At 34.9% G+C, this 20167-nt stretch overlaps 3 protein-coding genes across 16 annotated transcripts; all 3 read right to left on the reverse strand.

Moving 5' to 3' along the window:
- Positions 1-1086: 1086 nt before the first annotated feature.
- On the reverse strand, positions 1087-9063 carry LOC141701200 (uncharacterized). 2 transcript variants are annotated; one of them, XM_074504860.1, is made up of 8 exons: positions 8907-9063; positions 8512-8811; positions 5359-5642; positions 4939-5067; positions 4148-4270; positions 2093-2200; positions 1590-1768; positions 1087-1491 (listed from the first exon to the last, which is right to left on the reverse strand). In XM_074504860.1, the coding sequence occupies exons 1-8, from the start codon at positions 9061-9063 to the stop codon at positions 1368-1370; spliced, it is 1404 nt and encodes a 467-aa protein (XP_074360961.1). In that variant the 3' UTR covers positions 1087-1367. The 2 variants fall into 2 exon arrangements, with proteins under 2 accessions (XP_074360961.1, XP_074360960.1); XM_074504859.1 differs by lacking the exons at positions 8512-8811; positions 8907-9063 and adding exons at positions 6457-6759; positions 6855-7066.
- A 54-nt stretch (positions 9064-9117) lies between these two features.
- On the reverse strand, positions 9118-13160 carry LOC141701201 (uncharacterized). 7 transcript variants are annotated; one of them, XR_012566700.1, is made up of 6 exons: positions 13004-13160; positions 12606-12908; positions 11514-11797; positions 10039-10156; positions 9813-9949; positions 9641-9741 (listed from the first exon to the last, which is right to left on the reverse strand). XR_012566700.1 is itself a non-coding variant. In XM_074504865.1 (4 exons), the coding sequence occupies exons 1-4, from the start codon at positions 11102-11104 to the stop codon at positions 9241-9243; spliced, it is 759 nt and encodes a 252-aa protein (XP_074360966.1). In that variant the 5' UTR covers positions 11105-11438; the 3' UTR covers positions 9118-9240. The 7 variants fall into 7 exon arrangements, 5 of the variants coding, with proteins under 5 accessions (XP_074360966.1, XP_074360963.1, XP_074360965.1 ...); XR_012566699.1 differs by having other exon boundaries at positions 9813-10156; XM_074504865.1 differs by lacking the exons at positions 9813-9949; positions 10039-10156; positions 11514-11797; positions 12606-12908; positions 13004-13160 and adding exons at positions 9118-9255; positions 10550-10852; positions 10948-11438 and having other exon boundaries at positions 9458-9741.
- Positions 13161-13229: 69 nt separating this feature from the next.
- Positions 13230-19838, reverse strand: LOC141701202 (uncharacterized). Of its 7 annotated transcripts, XM_074504871.1 has the most exons (6): positions 19732-19838; positions 17678-17961; positions 17112-17475; positions 16714-17016; positions 15623-15906; positions 13655-13853 (listed from the first exon to the last, which is right to left on the reverse strand). In XM_074504871.1, exons 3-6 carry the CDS (start codon positions 17266-17268, stop codon positions 13803-13805), a joined length of 795 nt encoding a protein of 264 aa, XP_074360972.1. In that variant the 5' UTR covers positions 17269-17475; positions 17678-17961; positions 19732-19838; the 3' UTR covers positions 13655-13802. The 7 variants fall into 7 exon arrangements, with proteins under 7 accessions (XP_074360968.1, XP_074360967.1, XP_074360972.1 ...); XM_074504868.1 differs by having other exon boundaries at positions 17112-17961; XM_074504869.1 differs by lacking the exon at positions 19732-19838 and adding an exon at positions 18766-18837 and having other exon boundaries at positions 17112-17961.
- Positions 19839-20167: the final 329 nt, after the last annotated feature.

Here is a 20167-nt window from a genome sequence, read left to right on the forward strand (position 1 = left end):
AATTATCGGAGTTTCGAGAATTGCGACCTACGACGAGCAAAAAGATTGGCTTCAGTGACACAAGGCAGAGGAAATGGATTTGAGCTGGTGCTGGAGAATTGGAAGCCTTACTACTTTGCTTGTGGTGAACACAATGACATTCATTGCAAAGATGGCCTCATGAAATTCTCTGTTATGCCCCTAAAGGTTTCTACATTGATTTTTGCTAAATTTTAGTATTTTGTCAAAGCAATAATGAAAGTTTTGTTCATTTATATTATCCTGCTAAAGTAATAAGTATGATATTTCTACTCATGAGTATTTTACTACGGTTTATTTTCTATGAATTGTTTTAATTTAATGACTGGTTATGCAAGTTTATAAAATGTACAAAGAAGTTCATACTTCATTGATTTGTTATTTCAGAGAAGCTTAAAAGCATATTTGTAAATATAAACTTACAAGTTTATATAAACTTCAGATTTAAAAGCATCAATGTTTAATGCTAAAGTAATAAGTTCATACTTCATTAAATTTTATATTTAATGAGTTAGACCGTAATCAGACATATACTGATTTGTAAGTTTACAAGTCATATTTGTCAAAAAAAAAATCATATTTATTCTTATTTGGTTCATTTATCAACTTTCATGGAATTTCTTTCAAATTAACAATAACAATCAAGTTACAAAGATAAGTAAAAAGAAATTATGTACTAAGCAATATACAAATTATATAAAAACCAAAGTGAATTTGTTTTAACATCCAAACCAGATGCTCAAATACAGGGTCCTCTGTGGACTGCTGAAAGTGCAATACAACACATTTGAGGCAAACACAAATTTCAGTTTTGGAACTACTACAATAGTTTTGAAATCGGCCGATTTCTATAACCGAGATATTTACATATATATTACAAATAGAGAAACACAAGGCCATATTGTGTAAATTTAAATCATTAGGCACATGACTAAAAGGAACTTTTTAGTACAGTCCATATTACAGTCCATATTGTGTTACTAAAAGATCAATACTAAGTTTGTAGAAGGGTCCAGAGAACAATCACGGAACTAAGGTAGAACTGTAGAAGTCCAAGAGGAGACGTGATTTCATATTTTTTTAAATAATTATATAAGTAATTTTATCATATAAATATTTTCTTCAGGTAATGCACACTTTAAATTTGGTATTTTTAAGTTGTATTTGTTTCTTACAGTTATGATGCTAGCTAGAATAACCCTTTTAATGGGAATTTAAGGATGGAAAAGTTAATAGAAATCCACTTTGATACTCCCTAGCATTTCAGATTGTGCTGCTTGCGCACAATTCAATCACACATCCAACAAAAAACGAGTTGTATGCAGAAATTTGAAGTTTCTTAACGTGATCTATGCATTGTAGTTGTCGAGTCCTAAATCCCTGAGAGCATCCGTAGCAGCAGTTCTGCAGCTTGGATGATTTCTCTTGGCTGTCCGTATGATCTTCTCAATATCAAGACCAAGTAACAGAGTTCTGTACAATGAAAAAAGTGGGTTACAGATCCAGTTAATGTGATTAGAATCCATTGACCCAACACAAACACATGAGATATAACATAGGAGGTGACTTGCCTGTTCTCTGGATTCCTAACCACAAGATTACGAATCATGAGACATGCATGTTTCTGAAGCTGAGGTACTTCAGGAAACTTATTCATAACTCGTATTGCAAGGTCTCCAGCTCCAGCTTCAATAGCACGAGTTGCATTATCAGGTGCTCTTAAGGAGAGGGTACATATGATAGACAAAACCTGTACAGAAGTTGATTTATTTGAATTACTTTGCCTTGCTTTAAAGTCACATTACAAGTTGCACAATGTTCTTCATTTTAAGAAACACATGTAAAAAGAACATAAACATCTAACAACATAAAATGTTGTTTCAGATTTCTCGTAATCTTCCATATTTCTATCTTTGTTACACTGACTTGCATAACCGTGGTTATACTAAAATGACTAAACTAGTTCAACATGTATATATTTAAATAACAGTTCATTCGCTTTAATCACAACAAAAATTTATGATTTCCACGTAACCTAAAATACAATGTCAACAATATACGAGAAGTCCTTTACCTCTTGCAGAACAAATGGGTCGTCAGAAAATCTGGTTGATAGTGTTATAAGCTTGTCCATACCTCCCTTCGCGACAATAGTAGTCTTATTTGCATCACTACCTGCCAACTAATCAAGAAATGTGCCATAAGTGCTTATGGCGCTCCAACCAGAACAAAAAATAAAAAAATCTTGCAACATCATCCAGTGTGAGCGTACAACAAATTATCTAACTCCATAGTTCTCAATGGCGAGAGAAAGTATCTTTGTAAGAACAAAAATTTACTAATAATTTTACAAGGAAACAATGATGAAAGATAAACAGTAATTTTAAATTTAATTCTATAATCATACTTGCTGCAAATTCATCAATTGTTTCTAAGCTTATTGGTTACTGTTCTGTTGTACAGCTACAGAGGAAGGAAATAACTATTTAATAATGCATTGTATCCTCTAAGCTGGTCTGGTCTAATAATAAAAATAACAATTTAGAGCATAAAGACTACTAGCACGCTATTCATTCTTATAATGCAAAACGCCTAAAGGCTACAAGTCTGCAACAGTAAAGTCGCATACCTCATTACTGGTGTAATTTGCATCATCTGCTCTCCAACTCAAAAACATCATTAAGGTAATAGCTCCATGACAATACAAAGAAGTGGATTCTAAAATACATGTATATAACCTAGAAGTGAATATGTACAAGGCCACACATATTAATGATCAACAACATAACCATTACACATGTTACTTTACTCGAAGAAGGGGTCATTTTGATTAGTAAGTGTAGTAGTGGAATTATGGTCATCAAGCTGCTGGTACCAGTTGTTGAGTGTGATTACAAATTAAGGGCCCGTTTAGGATTTTTAAAAAATGTAACTTATGACTTAAAGTTGAAAAGTGTCGTATAAGTAATATGAACATCATAACTTATAAGTTATTCAGGTGTTTGGATAATTTTATGTATAAGTTACTTATAAGTTGATAATGTGTTTGGTAAATCGTAACTTAAAAACTACAATTTTTTGAAAGAAAATAAAATGTAAATTACAAAATACATAAATTAATAATTTTAATACATGAATATAAAATAAAAATCTAAAATCTAAAAACAAGTAATAAAATTATACGATTGGAATGAGTTTTGAAATAAAATTAAAATCAAAGATAACTAACCGTCATTCAAAATTTAAATGTACAAATTTCATATCTAAAAAACTTCATCAAATTAATTTTAGAAAATTTAATAATATTAAAAATATTTTATATATCGTGCAAGTTTTAAACTAATGCAAATTTAAAAAGAAGATACTAGGAGACAAAATAAATCATGAGCCATGACAAAATGAAAATCAAGAATGGAAAGGAAATGTTATGATTTCTAACAATCCATTTGTGGCTCAAAATAGATTCCATGTGACCAATCAATTAGTTTGCCAAACAGGTTAGTAAATAGTATAATGGGCTCTGGACTCAAATGAGCCCCAAAAATGATGAGCCAAACATGCACTAAATACTAACTTAATTGTTCATCTGCTGGTATCTATGTTCCAGTAAGACCTCAAATTAATATCTCACTTGATCTGTTTACTCTATACAGCGAGACACAGAAGATATCTGAGAGATCCTCAATATATTTTCTCAATATCTAGAACCAAAAGATAAAAAAAATAAAACAGATCATTAACTTTTGCACCAAAACTACTACTCCCTCTGTCCCATTCATTTCTATATACTTTCCTTTTTGGGATGTCCCATTCAATTCTATACATTTTAAAATTTACCAAATATAGTAAAATTTTTATAATATAAAAATTAACTACAACTACACCTACTCACATCCACTACTTTCCTCCACTACACTAACTTTATACATTAAATATTGATTAACCCCGTTACTTTACCCACTTATCATACTTTTTCTCTCAACATTCCACTTTTTCTTAACCTCCGTGCCCAAATCAAACGTATACTTCTCAATGGGACGGAGGGAGTAGCTATTTTGAATAGCCCAGAGTTATGCATCATACATATACCAAGCAGAAAATTTACATAAACTTTGCTCAGAGTGCGAACCTTATTCAACAGTGAACATAGAGTTTGTGCCACGATTTGGTTCCTCTGTGCACCGCTATCATTGATGCAACAGAGAATTGCATCTATACCACCACTCTCAGCTACAGACCTACATATCTCATCCTACAATTTAAAGCATCCCCAATCAACATACTGTTTAATATGCCAAACATGTATAAGGAACTAGTGAGAGAAGAGAATGACTCCAGATCTATATACCATTATATACTCAGCATAATATTCATAATCACAGCTGTTATGAAAGTTGAACTTTAAAGATCAAGGAAACAAACAACTCATACTTAAACATAAGATTTATGCTCAACTAAATTAGGGGAAAAATTACTTTTCTTTCAACATTAATACCAGGGATCAACCAAAAATAACGTAACAGCAACTTGGAGAAAGAACTAACACTAGGGCATTGGTTTAAAAACCCAAAATAGAATAAATACAGTTCTCATCCTAGGAAATGATGCATAGCCTGATTTCCCAACCAACTATTGGCTGGCGCATGATTATACATGAAACACAAACATTAGAAAAGAGGTAAACCATAAAAAGCACTAATCATATACTATATCTTCTCCAGTATTTAATGTTCAAGATTAATACTTAAGGCTTCACCAGCTGTAAGTTTATTGCAAGTTTTACAAGTCCTAATAAATACGGTCCTAAAAAAAAGCTACATTGGTTAACTTGTCTTTCACCAAACATCATAATAACAAATTAAATAGGATACTCGATCATGATTGACATGAATGATAAGCTGACTCTATATATGAACTCACATTGACGGCAACAGCCTTCAGTGCAATGCTCGCAGATACAAGACTTGGTGAATGGATCCCATCACGAAGAGAACGCACAAGAGCTTCAGCAATCCCGATCTTTGCAAATCTTCTGGCATAACCAAAAACCTATATAATAATAAAACAGGTTTATAACTCATTTTCAGTTATATTTACTATCTATTAGATTTGAAAGAATCAATATGCTGCAACTTTTGCTTTGCTAAAGCATACCCTTTCAGCTTTCATAAAAACTCAAATTCATCATTTAAATGGGGAAAATTACAGCAAATATTAGCTAACGCCTAACTGTAAGGTTTTAAGTTCCAGTTCTTATTTTCTTTAGCAACTGTGAAAAGACATATTGATTTGCAATTTACAACAATGTACAATACTTATTAAAACAACCAATTTACTTACTTGAGAAGCCACGACTCGATTATCATCAGCAGATAATAGAACTCGTATAGCATCATAGAGACTAGAAATAGTCTCATTCTTCTGTTCTTTTAATACTGTGATCATTAGCTCATCAACTTTCAGGTCCATGAATAATTCCTTAAGGACCTCATTACCAGTTGCAGCTGCAGCAATAACTGAAAAACCACTACTCAACATTGTAACATTATCAGTTCCATCATTTAGAATGCGCATCACAACCTCTGGTCCATTGCTATTTCGAAATATTTCAGTACACTGAAGATCTGCAAACAAAAGATTTAAACGTCAATTTGAAGCTCTAATCAAAATAAGATTCAATTTCATGTCAAACCACCTTTGCTTATGACATCCAATGTCATGCAACTATATCATTTCTGGGTCTCCGACACTTTTTCTGTACATATAAATTGTTGATGAGCACATATTGCAACATCGTGCAAGTGTGATAAGTACATTAAAGGTTACGAATCCCCCGCATATTAATCATAAAGACATATAGCACATGTTTGTGATTCTATCAGTCATGTTCATTATCAAAAACAATATGTTAAAAACACTCACCATGACTCCTTTCTAGACGCTTCAAAATACTTTGCAGTAAACAGCTTATCTCTTATCCAAGTTTTCTTCATACTGTAATTATATACCTCTAAAATAACTTCAATTCCATTATAGTATGTCCTAATCACGCATATCTTCATTTTCAGACTAAATAAGAAAAATCGAGACAAAACCTCGTGCAAAATAATGTAGCAAAATTCACAAATAACTTCAATTCCATTATAGTATGTCCTAATCACGCATATCTTCATTTTCAGACTAAATAAGAAAAATCGAGACAAAATCTCGTGCAAAAAAATGTAGCTTATAGTCAACACTCGATACGGAATCCAATAACTTCTTGTTGCTACCTCACTACAACAATAACAACATTGATCAATAATGCAACACGATGAATTTTCCTAAATCCCAAATCCTATTAACCTAACACATCTCGGCAAGTGGTAACTAACAATACACACAAAAACATAAAAAACACAATACAGTTTCCAAACAATACGATAAGTAATACTTTACCATGAAGTAAATAAGCCAAAGCATTCAAACACGAAACCAAGCCCCTTCCGCAACCACTAGGAACTCTCGAACAAATATAACACACTAACTCCAATCCACCATTTCTAGTAGCAATGGCAGCATTCCCCGATCCCTCAACACCACACAACTCCGTCAATTCATTTAAAACTCCAATCACTTCCTCCAAATCAAAATCACTCTTAATTTTAAAATTATCGCAACTCGAATCGATTTCAAACTGTTTTAATTTATTCAAACACTCGATCACTGGATTACTCTCCCCCGGAACACAAGTAACAATACCTACAATATGTAAATAAATAGACACAATTACACACAGATCAGTTCAAAAGTAGCTGAATAGTTCAAAATCAGGATGTGTGTGTATATGTATGTACCAGAGAGATCGACGCCTTGAAGAGTGAGAGTCTCGATAGCGTCTTGTAGTGCTTCGGTGGGGTCCATTCCGAGATCTTCGATGTTTTCTCATCGTTGAAAGTTTGTTGTGAAATTGTACGGCCGGGGACTGTTACTTGTGGACCACCCATCTCTCTCTCTCTCTCTCCCTCCCTATCTCTCTCAAATCTCTCTCTCCACTATCTCTCTCAAATCTCTCTCTCTCCTCCACTATCTCGCTCAAATCTCTCTCTCTCCCTATCTCTCTCAAATCTCTCACTCTTTATATATCTCTCTCTCACTGTTTGAAAAGAGAAATGAACAGAGCCAGAGACGAGAGAGACAGGTGATTGCGCGAGATGGATCTGTTTGATTTGTAGATTTAAAAATCAGGAATTGGGCCGTTCGGGTTGTTTTATATTGGGGATAATTACAGCAAATATTAGCTAACGCCTACTGTAAGGTTTTAAGTTCCGGTTCTTATTTTCTTTAGCAACTGTGAAAAGACATGTTGATTGGCAATTTACAACAATGTACAAAACTTATTAAAACAACCAATTTACTTACTTGAGAAGCCACAGCTCGATTATCATCAGCAGATAATAGAACTCGTATAGCATCGTAGAGAGTAGAAATAGTCTCATTCTTCTGTTCTTTTAATAATGTGATCATTAGCTCATCAACTTTCAGGTCCATGAATAATTCCTTAAGGACCTCATTACCAGTTGCAGCTCCAGCAATAACTGAAAAACCACTACTCAACATTGTAACATTATCAGTTCCATCATTTAGAATGCGCATCACAACCTCTGGTCCATAGCTATTTCGAAATATTTCAGTACACTGAAGATCTGCAAACAAATGATTTACACGTCAATTTGAAGCTCTAATCAAAATAAGATTCGATTTCATGTCATACCACCTTCATTATGACATTCAATGTCATGCAACTATATCATTTCCAGGTCTCCGACACTTTTTATGTACATATAAATTGTTGATGAGCACATATTGCAACATCATGCAAGTATGATAAGTACATTACAGGTTACGAATCCCCTGCATATTAATCATAAAGAGATATATCACATGCTTGTCATTCTATCAGTCATGTTCATTATCAAAAACAATATGTTACCAACACTCACCATGACTCCTTTCTAGACGCTTCAAAATACTCTGCAGTAAATAGCTTATCTCTTATCCAAGTTTTCTTCATACTGTAAATATACCTCTAAAATAACTTCATTTCCATTATAGTATGTCCTAATCACGCATATTTTCAATTTCAGACTAAATAAGAAAAATCGAGACAAAACCTCGTGCAAAATAATGTAGCCCAAATAAATTCAATTCCATTATAGTACTTATGTCCTAATCACGCATATCTTCATTTTCAGACTAAATAAGAAAAATCGAGACACAACTTTGCGCAAAATAATGTAGCCTATAGTCAACACTCAATATCGAATCCAATAACTTCTTGATGCTACCTCACGACAACAATAACAACATTGATCAATAATGCAACGCGATGAATTTTCCTAAATCCCATATCCTAATAACCTAAAACATTTCGGCAAGTATTAACCAACAATACACACAAAAACATATAAAACACAATACAGTTTCCAAACAATACGATAAGTAATACTTTACCATGAAGTAAATAAGCCAAAGCATTCAAACACGAAACCAAGCCCCTTCCGCAACCACGAACTCTCGAACAAATCAAACATACCAACTCCAATCCACCATTTCTAGTAGCAATCGCAGCATTCCCCGATCCCTCAACACCACACAACTCCGTCAATTCATTTAAAACTCCAATCACTTCCTCCAAATCAAAATCACTCTTAATTTTAAAATTATCGCAACTCGAATCGATTTCAAACTGTTTTAATTTATTCAAACACTCGATCACTGGATTACTCTCCCCCGGAACACAAGTAACAATACCTACAATATGTAAATAAATAGACACAATTACACACAGATCAGTTCAAAAGTAGCTGAATAGTTCAAAATCAGGATGTGTGTGTATATGTATGTACCAGAGAGATCGACGCCTTGAAGAGTGAGAGTCTCGATAGCGTCTTGTAGTGCTTCGGTGGGGTCCATTCCGAGATCTTCGATGTTTTCTCTAACTGTATCGTTGAAAGTTTGTTGTGAAATTGTACGGACGGGGCCTGTTACTTGTGGACCTCCCATCTCTCTCTATCTCTCTCTCTCCCTATCTCCCTCAAATCTCTCTCTCTCTCCTCACTCCCTATCTCTCTCAAATTTCTCTCTCTCCCTCCCACTATCTCTCTCAAATCTCTCACTCTTTCTATCTCTCTCTGTTTAAACAGAGAAATGAACAGAGTCAGAGACGAGAGAGACAGGTGATTACGCGAGATGGATCTGTTTGATTTGTAGATTTAAAAATCAGGAATTGGGCCGTTCGGGTTGTTTTATATTGGGGATAATTACAGCAAATATTAGCTAACGCCTACTGTAAGGTTTTAAGTTCCAGTTCTTATTTTCTTTAGCAACTGTGAAAAGACATATTGATTGGCAATTTACAACAATGTACAAAACTTATTAAAACAACCAATTTACTTACTTGAGAAGCCACAACTCGATTATCATCAGCAGATAATAGAACTCGTATAGCATCATAGAGACTAGAAATAGTCTCATTCTTCGGTTCTTTTAATAATGTGATCATTAGCTCATCAACTTTCAGGTCCATGAATAATTCCTTAAGGACCTCATTACCAGTTGCAGCTACAGCAATAACTGAAAAACCACTACTCAACATTGTAACATTATCAGTTCCATCATTTAGAATGCGCATCACAACCTCTGGTCCATAGCTATTTCGAAATATTTCAGTACACTGAAGATCTGCAAACAAAAGATTTACACGTCAATTTGAAGCTCTAATCAAAATAAGATTCGTTTTCATGTCATACCACCTTCATTATGACATTCAATGTCATGCAACTATATCATTTCCAGGTCTCCGACACTTTTTATGTACATATATATTGTTGATGAGCACATATTGCAACATCATGCAAGTATGATAAGTACATTAAAGGTTACGAATCCCCTGCATATTAATCATAAAGAGATATATCACATGCTTGTCATTCTATCAGTCATGTTCATTATCAAAAACAATATGTTACCAACACTCACCATGACTCCTTTCTAGACGCTTCAAAATACTCTGCAGTAAATAGCTTATCTCTTATCCAAGTTTTCTTCATACTGTAAATATACCTCTAAAATAACTTCATTTCCATTATAGTATGTCCTAATCACGCATATTTTCAATTTCAGACTAAATAAGAAAAATCGAGACAAAACCTCGTGCAAAATAATGTAGCCCAAATAAATTCAATTCCATTATAGTACTTATGTCCTAATCACGCATATCTTCATTTTCAGACTAAATAAGAAAAATCGAGACACAACTTTGCGCAAAATAACGTAGCCTATAGTCAACACTCAATATCGAATCCAATAACTTCTTGATGCTACCTCACGACAACAATAACAACATTGATCAATGATGCAACGCGATGAATTTTCCTAAATCCCATATCCTAATAACCTAAAACATTTCCGCAAGTATTAACCAACAATACGCACAAAAACATATAAAACACAATACAGTTTCCAAACAATACGATAAGTAATACTTTACCATGAAGTAAATAAGCCAAAGCATTCAAACACGAAACCAAGCCCCTTCCGCAACCACTAGGAACTCTCGAACAAATCAAACATACCAACTCCAATCCACCATTTCTAGTAGCAATCGCAGCATTCCCCGATCCCTCAACACCACACAACTCCGTCAATTCATTTAAAACTCCAATCACTTCCTCCAAATCAAAATCACTCTTAATTTTAAAATTATCGCAACTCGAATCGATTTCAAATTGTTTTAATTTATTCAAACACTCGATCACTGGATTACTCTCCCCCGGAACACAAGTAACAATACCTACAATATGTAAATAAATAGACACAATTACACACAGATCAGTTCAAAAGTAGCTGAATAGTTCAAAATCAGGATGTGTGTGTATATGTATGTACCAGAGAGATCGACGCCTTGAAGAGTGAGAGTCTCGATAGCGTCTTGTAGTGCTTCGGTGGGGTCCATTCCGAGATCTTCGATGTTTTCTCTAACTGTATCGTTGAAAGTTTGTTGTGAAATTGTACGGACGGGGCCTGTTACTTGTGGACCTCCCATCTCTCTCTATCTCTCTCTCTCCCTATCTCCCTCAAATCTCTCTTCCCTATCTCTCTCTCTCTCTCCTCACTCCCTATCTCTCTCAAATCTATCTCTCTCCCTCCCACTATCTCTCTCAAATCTCTCACTCTTTCTATCTCTCTCTGTTTAAACAGAGAAATGAACAGAGTCAGAGACGAGAGAGACAGGTGATTGCGCGAGATGGATCTGTTTGATTTGTAGATTTAAAAATCAGGAATTGGGCCGTTCGGGTTGTTTTATATTGGGGATAATTACAGCAAATATTAGCTAACGCCTACTGTAAGGTTTTAAGTTCCAGTTCTTATTTTCTTTAGCAACTGTGAAAAGACATATTGATTGGCAATTTACAACAATGTACAAAACTTATTAAAACAACCAATTTACTTACTTGAGAAGCCACAACTCGATTATCATCAGCAGATAATAGAACTCGTATAGCATCATAGAGACTAGAAATAGTCTCATTCTTCGGTTCTTTTAATAATGTGATCATTAGCTCATCAACTTTCAGGTCCATGAATAATTCCTTAAGGACCTCATTACCAGTTGCAGCTACAGCAATAACTGAAAAACCACTACTCAACATTGTAACATTATCAGTTCCATCATTTAGAATGCGCATCACAACCTCTGGTCCATAGCTATTTCGAAATATTTCAGTACACTGAAGATCTGCAAACAAAAGATTTACACGTCAATTTGAAGCTCTAATCAAAATAAGATTCGTTTTCATGTCATACCACCTTCATTATGACATTCAATGTCATGCAACTATATCATTTCCAGGTCTCCGACACTTTTTATGTACATATATATTGTTGATGAGCACATATTGCAACATCATGCAAGTATGATAAGTACATTAAAGGTTACGAATCCCCTGCATATTAATCATAAAGAGATATATCACATGCTTGTCATTCTATCAGTCATGTTCATTATCAAAAACAATATGTTACCAACACTCACCATGACTCCTTTCTAGACGCTTCAAAATACTCTGCAGTAAATAGCTTATCTCTTATCCAAGTTTTCTTCATACTGTAAATATACCTCTAAAATAACTTCATTTCCATTATAGTATGTCCTAATCACGCATATTTTCAATTTCAGACTAAATAAGAAAAATCGAGACAAAACCTCGTGCAAAATAATGTAGCCCAAATAAATTCAATTCCATTATAGTACTTATGTCCTAATCACGCATATCTTCATTTTCAGACTAAATAAGAAAAATCGAGACACAACTTTGCGCAAAATAATGTAGCCTATAGTCAACACTCAATATCGAATCCAATAACTTCTTGATGCTACCTCACGACAACAATAACAACATTGATCAATAATGCAACGCGATGAATTTTCCTAAATCCCATATCCTAATAACCTAAAACATTTCCGCAAGTATTAACCAACAATACGCACAAAAACATATAAAACACAATACAGTTTCCAAACAATACGATAAGTAATACTTTACCATGAAGTAAATAAGCCAAAGCATTCAAACACGAAACCAAGCCCCTTCCGCAACCACTAGGAACTCTCGAACAAATCAAACATACCAACTCCAATCCACCATTTCTAGTAGCAATCGCAGCATTCCCCGATCCCTCAACACCACACAACTCCGTCAATTCATTTAAAACTCCAATCACTTCCTCCAAATCAAAATCACTCTTAATTTTAAAATTATCGCAACTCGAATCGATTTCAAACTGTTTTAATTTATTCAAACACTCGATCACTGGATTACTCTCCCCCGGAACACAAGTAACAATACCTACAATATGTAAATAAATAGACACAATTACACACAGATCAGTTCAAAAGTAGCTGAATAGTTCAAAATCAGTATGTGTGTGTATATGTATGTACCAGAGAGATCGACGCCTTGAAGAGTGAGAGTCTCGATAGCGTCTTGTAGTGCTTCGGTGGGGTCCATTCCGAGATCTTCGATGTTTTCTCTAACTGTATCGTTGAAAGTTTGTTGTGAAATTGTACGGACGGGGCCTGTTACTTGTGGACCTCCCATCTCTCTCTATCTCTCTCTCTCTCCCGATCTCCCTCAAATCTCTCTTCCCTATCTCTCTCTCTCTCCTCACTCCCTATCTCTCTCAAATCTCTCTCTCTCCCTCCCACTATCTCTCTCAAATCTCTCACTCTTTCTATCTCTCTCTGTTTAAACAGAGAAATGAACAGAGTCAGAGACGAGAGAGACAGGTGATTGCGCGAGATGGATCTGTTTGATTTGTAGATTTAAAAATCAGGAATTGGGCCGTTCGGGTTGTTTTATATTGGGGATAATTACAGCAAATATTAGCTAACGCCTACTGTAAGGTTTTAAGTTCCAGTTCTTATTTTCTTTAGCAACTGTGAAAAGACATATTGATTGGCAATTTACAACAATGTACAAAACTTATTAAAACAACCAATTTACTTACTTGAGAAGCCACAACTCGATTATCATCAGCAGATAATAGAACTCGTATAGCATCATAGAGACTAGAAATAGTCTCATTCTTCGGTTCTTTTAATAATGTGATCATTAGCTCATCAACTTTCAGGTCCATGAATAATTCCTTAAGGACCTCATTACCAGTTGCAGCTACAGCAATAACTGAAAAACCACTACTCAACATTGTAACATTATCAGTTCCATCATTTAGAATGCGCATCACAACCTCTGGTCCATAGCTATTTCGAAATATTTCAGTACACTGAAGATCTGCAAACAAAAGATTTACACGTCAATTTGAAGCTCTAATCAAAATAAGATTCGTTTTCATGTCATACCACCTTCATTATGACATTCAATGTCATGCAACTATATCATTTCCAGGTCTCCGACACTTTTTATGTACATATATATTGTTGATGAGCACATATTGCAACATCATGCAAGTATGATAAGTACATTAAAGGTTACGAATCCCCTGCATATTAATCATAAAGAGATATATCACATGCTTGTCATTCTATCAGTCATGTTCATTATCAAAAACAATATGTTACCAACACTCACCATGACTCCTTTCTAGACGCTTCAAAATACTCTGCAGTAAATAGCTTATCTCTTATCCAAGTTTTCTTCATACTGTAAATATACCTCTAAAATAACTTCATTTCCATTATAGTATGTCCTAATCACGCATATTTTCAATTTCAGACTAAATAAGAAAAATCGAGACAAAACCTCGTGCAAAATAATGTAGCCCAAATAAATTCAATTCCATTATAGTACTTATGTCCTAATCACGCATATCTTCATTTTCAGACTAAATAAGAAAAATCGAGACACAACTTTGCGCAAAATAATGTAGCCTATAGTCAACACTCAATATCGAATCCAATAACTTCTTGATGCTACCTCACGACAACAATAACAACATTGATCAATAATGCAACGCGATGAATTTTCCTAAATCCCATATCCTAATAACCTAAAACATTTCCGCAAGTATTAACCAACAATACGCACAAAAACATATAAAACACAATACAGTTTCCAAACAATACGATAAGTAATACTTTACCATGAAGTAAATAAGCCAAAGCATTCAAACACGAAACCAAGCCCCTTCCGCAACCACTAGGAACTCTCGAACAAATCAAACATACCAACTCCAATCCACCATTTCTAGTAGCAATCGCAGCATTCCCCGATCCCTCAACACCACACAACTCCGTCAATTCATTTAAAACTCCAATCACTTCCTCCAAATCAAAATCACTCTTAATTTTAAAATTATCGCAACTCGAATCGATTTCAAACTGTTTTAATTTATTCAAACACTCGATCACTGGATTACTCTCCCCCGGAACATAAGTAACAATACCTACAATATGTAAATAAATAGACACAATTACACACAGATCAGTTCAAAAGTAGCTGAATAGTTCAAAATCAGGATGTGTGTGTATATGTATGTACCAGAGAGATCGACGCCTTGAAGAGTGAGAGTCTCGATAGCGTCTTGTAGTGCTTCGGTGGGGTCCATTCCGAGATCTTCGATGTTTTCTCTAACTGTATCGTTGAAAGTTTGTTGTGAAATTGTACGGACGGGGCCTGTTACTTGTGGACCTCCCATCTCTCTCTATCTCTCTCTCTCCCTATCTCCCTCAAATCTCTCTTCCCTATCTCTCTCTCTCTCCTCACTCCTATCTCTCTCAAATCTCTCTCTCTCCCTCCCACTATCTCTCTCAAATCTCTCACTCTTTCTATCTCTCTCTGTTTAAACAGAGAAATGAACAGAGTCAAGACGAGAGAGACAGGTGATTGCGCGAGATGGATCTGTTTGATTTGTAGATTTAAAAACCAGGAATTGGGCCGTTCGGGTTGTTTTATATTGGGGATAATTACAGCAAATATTAGCTAACGCCTACTGTAAGGTTTTAAGTTCCAGTTCTTATTTTCTTTAGCAACTGTGAAAAGACATATTGATTGGCAATTTACAACAATGTACAAAAACTTATTAAAACAACCAATTTACTTACTTGAGAAGCCACAACTCGATTATCATCAGCAGATAATAGAACTCGTATAGCATCATAGAGACTAGAAATAGTCTCATTCTTCTGTTCTTTTAATAATGTGATCATTAGCTCATCAACTTTCAGGTCCATGAATAATTCCTTAAGGACCTCATTACCAGTTGCAGCTACAGCAATAACTGAAAAACCACTACTCAACATTGTAACATTATCAGTTCCATCATTTAGAATGCGCATCACAACCTCTGGTCCATAGCTATTTCGAAATATTTCAGTACACTGAAGATCTGCAAACAAAAGATTTACACGTCAATTTGAAGCTCTAATCAAAATAAGATTCAATTTCATGTCATACCACCTTCATTATGACATTCAATGTCATGCAACTATATCATTTCCAGGTCTCCGACACTTTTTATGTACATATAAATTGTTGATGAGCACATATTGCAACATCATGCAAGTATGATAAGTACATTAAAGGTTACGAATCCCCTGCATATTAATCATAAAGAGATATATCACATGCTTGTCATTCTATCAGTCATGTTCATTATCAAAAACAATATGTTACCAACACTCACCATGACTCCTTTCTAGACGCTTCAAAATACTCTGCAGTAAATAGCTTATCTCTTATCCAAGTTTTCTTCATACTGTAAATATACCTCTAAAATAACTTCATTTCCATTATAGTATGTCCTAATCACGCATATTTTCAATTTCAGACTAAATAAGAAAAATCGAGACAAACCTCGTGCAAAATAATGTAGCCCAAATAAATTCAATTCCATTATAGTACTTATGTCCTAATCACGCATATCTTCATTTTCAGACTAAATAAGAAAAATCGAGACACAACTTTGCGCAAAATAATGTAGCCTATAGTCAACACTCAATATCGAATCCAATAACTTCTTGATGCTACCTCACGACAACAATAACAACATTGATCAATAATGCAACGCGATGAATTTTCCTAAATCCCATATCCTAATAACCTAAAACATTTCCGCAAGTATTAACCAACAATACGCACAAAAACATATAAAACACAATACAGTTTCCAAACAATACGATAAGTAATACTTTACCATGAAGTAAATAAGCCAAAGCATTCAAACACGAAACCAAGCCCCTTCCACAACCACTAGGAACTCTCGAACAAATCAAACATACCAACTCCAATCCACCATTTCTAGTAGCAATTGCAGCATTCCCCGATCCCTCAACACCACACAGCTCCGTCAATTCATTTAAAACTCCAATCACTTCCTCCAAATCAAAATCACTCTTAATTTTAAAATTATCGCAACTCGAATCGATTTCAAACTGTTTTAATTTATTCAAACACTCGATCACGGGATTACTCTCCCCCGGAACACAAGTAACAATACCTACAATATGTAAATAAATAGACACAATTACACACAGATCAGTTCAAAAGTAGCTGAATAGTTCAAAATCAGTATGTGTGTGTATATGTATGTACCAGAGAGATCGACGCCTTGAAGAGTGAGAGTCTCGATAGCGTCTTGTAGTGCTTCGGTGGGGTCCATTCCGAGATTTTCGATGTTTTCTCTAACTGTATCGTTGAAAGTTTGTTGTGAAATTGTACGGACGGGGCCTGTTACTTGTGGACCTCCCATCTCTCTCTATCTCTCTCTCTCTCCCTATCTCCCTCAAATCTCTCTTCCCTATCTCTCTCTCTCTCCTCACTCCCTATCTCTCTCAAATCTCTCTCTCTCCCTCCCACTATCTCTCTCAAATCTCTCACTCTTTCTATCTCTCTCTGTTTAAACAGAGAAATGAACAGAGTCAGAGACGAGAGAGACAGGTGATTGCGCGAGATGGATCTGTTTGATTTGTAGATTTAAAAATCAGGAATTGGGCCGTTCGGGTTGTTTTATATTGGGGATAATTACAGCAAATATTAGCTAACGCCTACTGTAAGGTTTTAAGTTCCAGTTCTTATTTTCTTTAGCAACTGTGAAAAGACATATTGATTGGCAATTTACAACAATGTACAAAACTTATTAAAACAACCAATTTACTTACTTGAGAAGCCACAACTCGATTATCATCAGCAGATAATAGAACTCGTATAGCATCATAGAGACTAGAAATAGTCTCATTCTTCTGTTCTTTTAATAATGTGATCATTAGCTCATCAACTTTCAGGTCCATGAATAATTCCTTAAGGACCTCATTACCAGTTGCAGCTACAGCAATAACTGAAAAACCACTACTCAACATTGTAACATTATCAGTTCCATCATTTAGAATGCGCATCACAACCTCTGGTCCATAGCTATTTCGAAATATTTCAGTACACTGAAGATCTGCAAACAAAGATTTACACGTCAATTTGAAGCTCTAATCAAAATAAGATTCGATTTCATGTCATACCACCTTCATTATGACATTCAATGTCATGCAACTATATCATTTCCAGGTCTCCGACACTTTTTATGTACATATAAATTGTTGATGAGCACATATTGCAACATCATGCAAGTATGATAAGTACATTAAAGGTTACGAATCCCCTGCATATTAATCATAAAGAGATATATCACATGCTTGTCATTCTATCAGTCATGTTCATTATCAAAAACAATATGTTACCAACACTCACCATGACTCCTTTCTAGACGCTTCAAAATACTCTGCAGTAAATAGCTTATCTCTTATCCAAGTTTTCTTCATACTGTAAATATACCTCTAAAATAACTTCATTTCCATTATAGTATGTCCTAATCACGCATATTTTCAATTTCAGACTAAATAAGAAAAATCGAGACAAAACCTCGTGCAAAATAATGTAGCCCAAATAAATTCAATTCCATTATAGTACTTATGTCCTAATCACGCATATCTTCATTTTCAGACTAAATAAGAAAAATCGAGACACAACTTTGCGCAAATAATGTAGCCTATAGTCAACACTCAATATCGAATCCAATAACTTCTTGATGCTACCTCACGACAACAATAACAACATTGATCAATAATGCAACGCGAGAATTTTCCTAAATCCCATATCCTAATAACCTAAAACATTTCCGCAAGTATTAACCAACAATCGCACAAAAACATATAAAACACAATACAGTTTCCAAACAATACGATAAGTAATACTTTACCATGAAGTAAATAAGCCAAAGCATTCAAACACGAAACCAAGCCCCTTCCGCAACCACTAGGAACTCTCGAACCAAACTCAACATACCAACTCCAATCCACCATTTCTAGTAGCAATCGCTAGCATTCCCCGATCCCTCAACACCACACAACTCCGTCAATTCATTTAAAACTCCAATCACTTCCTCCAAATCAAAATCACTCTTAATTTTAAAATTATCGCAACTCGAATCGATTTCAAACTGTTTTAATTTATTCAAACACTCGATCACTGGATTACTCTCCCCCGGAACACAAGTAACAATACCTACAATATGTAAATAAATAGACACAATTACACACAGATCAGTTCAAAAGTAGCTGAATAGTTCAAATCAGGATGTGTGTGTATATGTATGTACCAGAGAGATCGACGCCTTGAAGAGTGAGAGTCTCGATAGCGTCTGTAGTGCTTCGGTGGGGTCCATTCCGAGATCTTCGATGTTTTCTCTAACTGTATCGTTGAAAGTTTGTTGTGAATTGTACGGACGGGGGCCTGTTACTTGTGGACTCCCATCTCTCTCTATCTCTCTCTCTCTCCCTATCTCCCTCAAATCTCTCTTCCCTATCTCTCTCTCTCTCTCCTCACCTCCCTATCTCTCTCAAATCTCTCTCTCTCCCTCCCACTATCTCTCTCAAATCTCTCACTCTTTCTATCTCTCTCTGTTTAAACAGAGAAATGAACAGAGTCAGAGACGAGAGAGACAGGTGATTGCGCGAGATGGATCTGTTTGATTTGTAGATTTAAAAATCAGGAATTGGGTCGTTCGGGTTGTTTTATATTGGGGATAATTACAGCAAATATTAGCTAACGCCTACTGTAAGGTTTTAAGTTCCAGTTCTTATTTTCTTTAGCAACTGTGAAAAGACATATTGATTGGCAATTTACAACAATGTACAAAACTTATTAAAACAACCAATTTACTTACTTGAGAAGCCACAACTCGATTATCATCAGCAGATAATAGAACTCGTATAGCATCATAGAGACTAGAAATAGTCTCATTCTTCTGTTCTTTTAATAATGTGATCATTAGCATCAACTTTCAGGTCCATGAATAATTCTTAAGGACCTCATTACCAGTTGCAGCTACAGCAATAACTGAAAAACCACTACTCAACATTGTAACATTATCAGTTCCATCATTTAGAATGCGCATCACAACCTCTGGTCCATAGCTATTCGAAATATTTCAGTACACTGAAGATCTGCAAACAAAAGATTTACACGTCAATTTGAAGCTCTAATCAAAATAAGATTCGTTTCATGTCATACCACCTTCATTATGACATTCAATGTCATGCAACTATATCATTTCCTGGTCTCCGACACTTTTTATGTACATATAAATTGTTGATGAGCAC

The sequence above is a fragment of the Apium graveolens genome, unplaced genomic scaffold (genome assembly GCF_009905375.1).
Source record: "Apium graveolens cultivar Ventura unplaced genomic scaffold, ASM990537v1 ctg3577, whole genome shotgun sequence".
NCBI lineage: Eukaryota > Viridiplantae > Streptophyta > Magnoliopsida > Apiales > Apiaceae > Apium > Apium graveolens.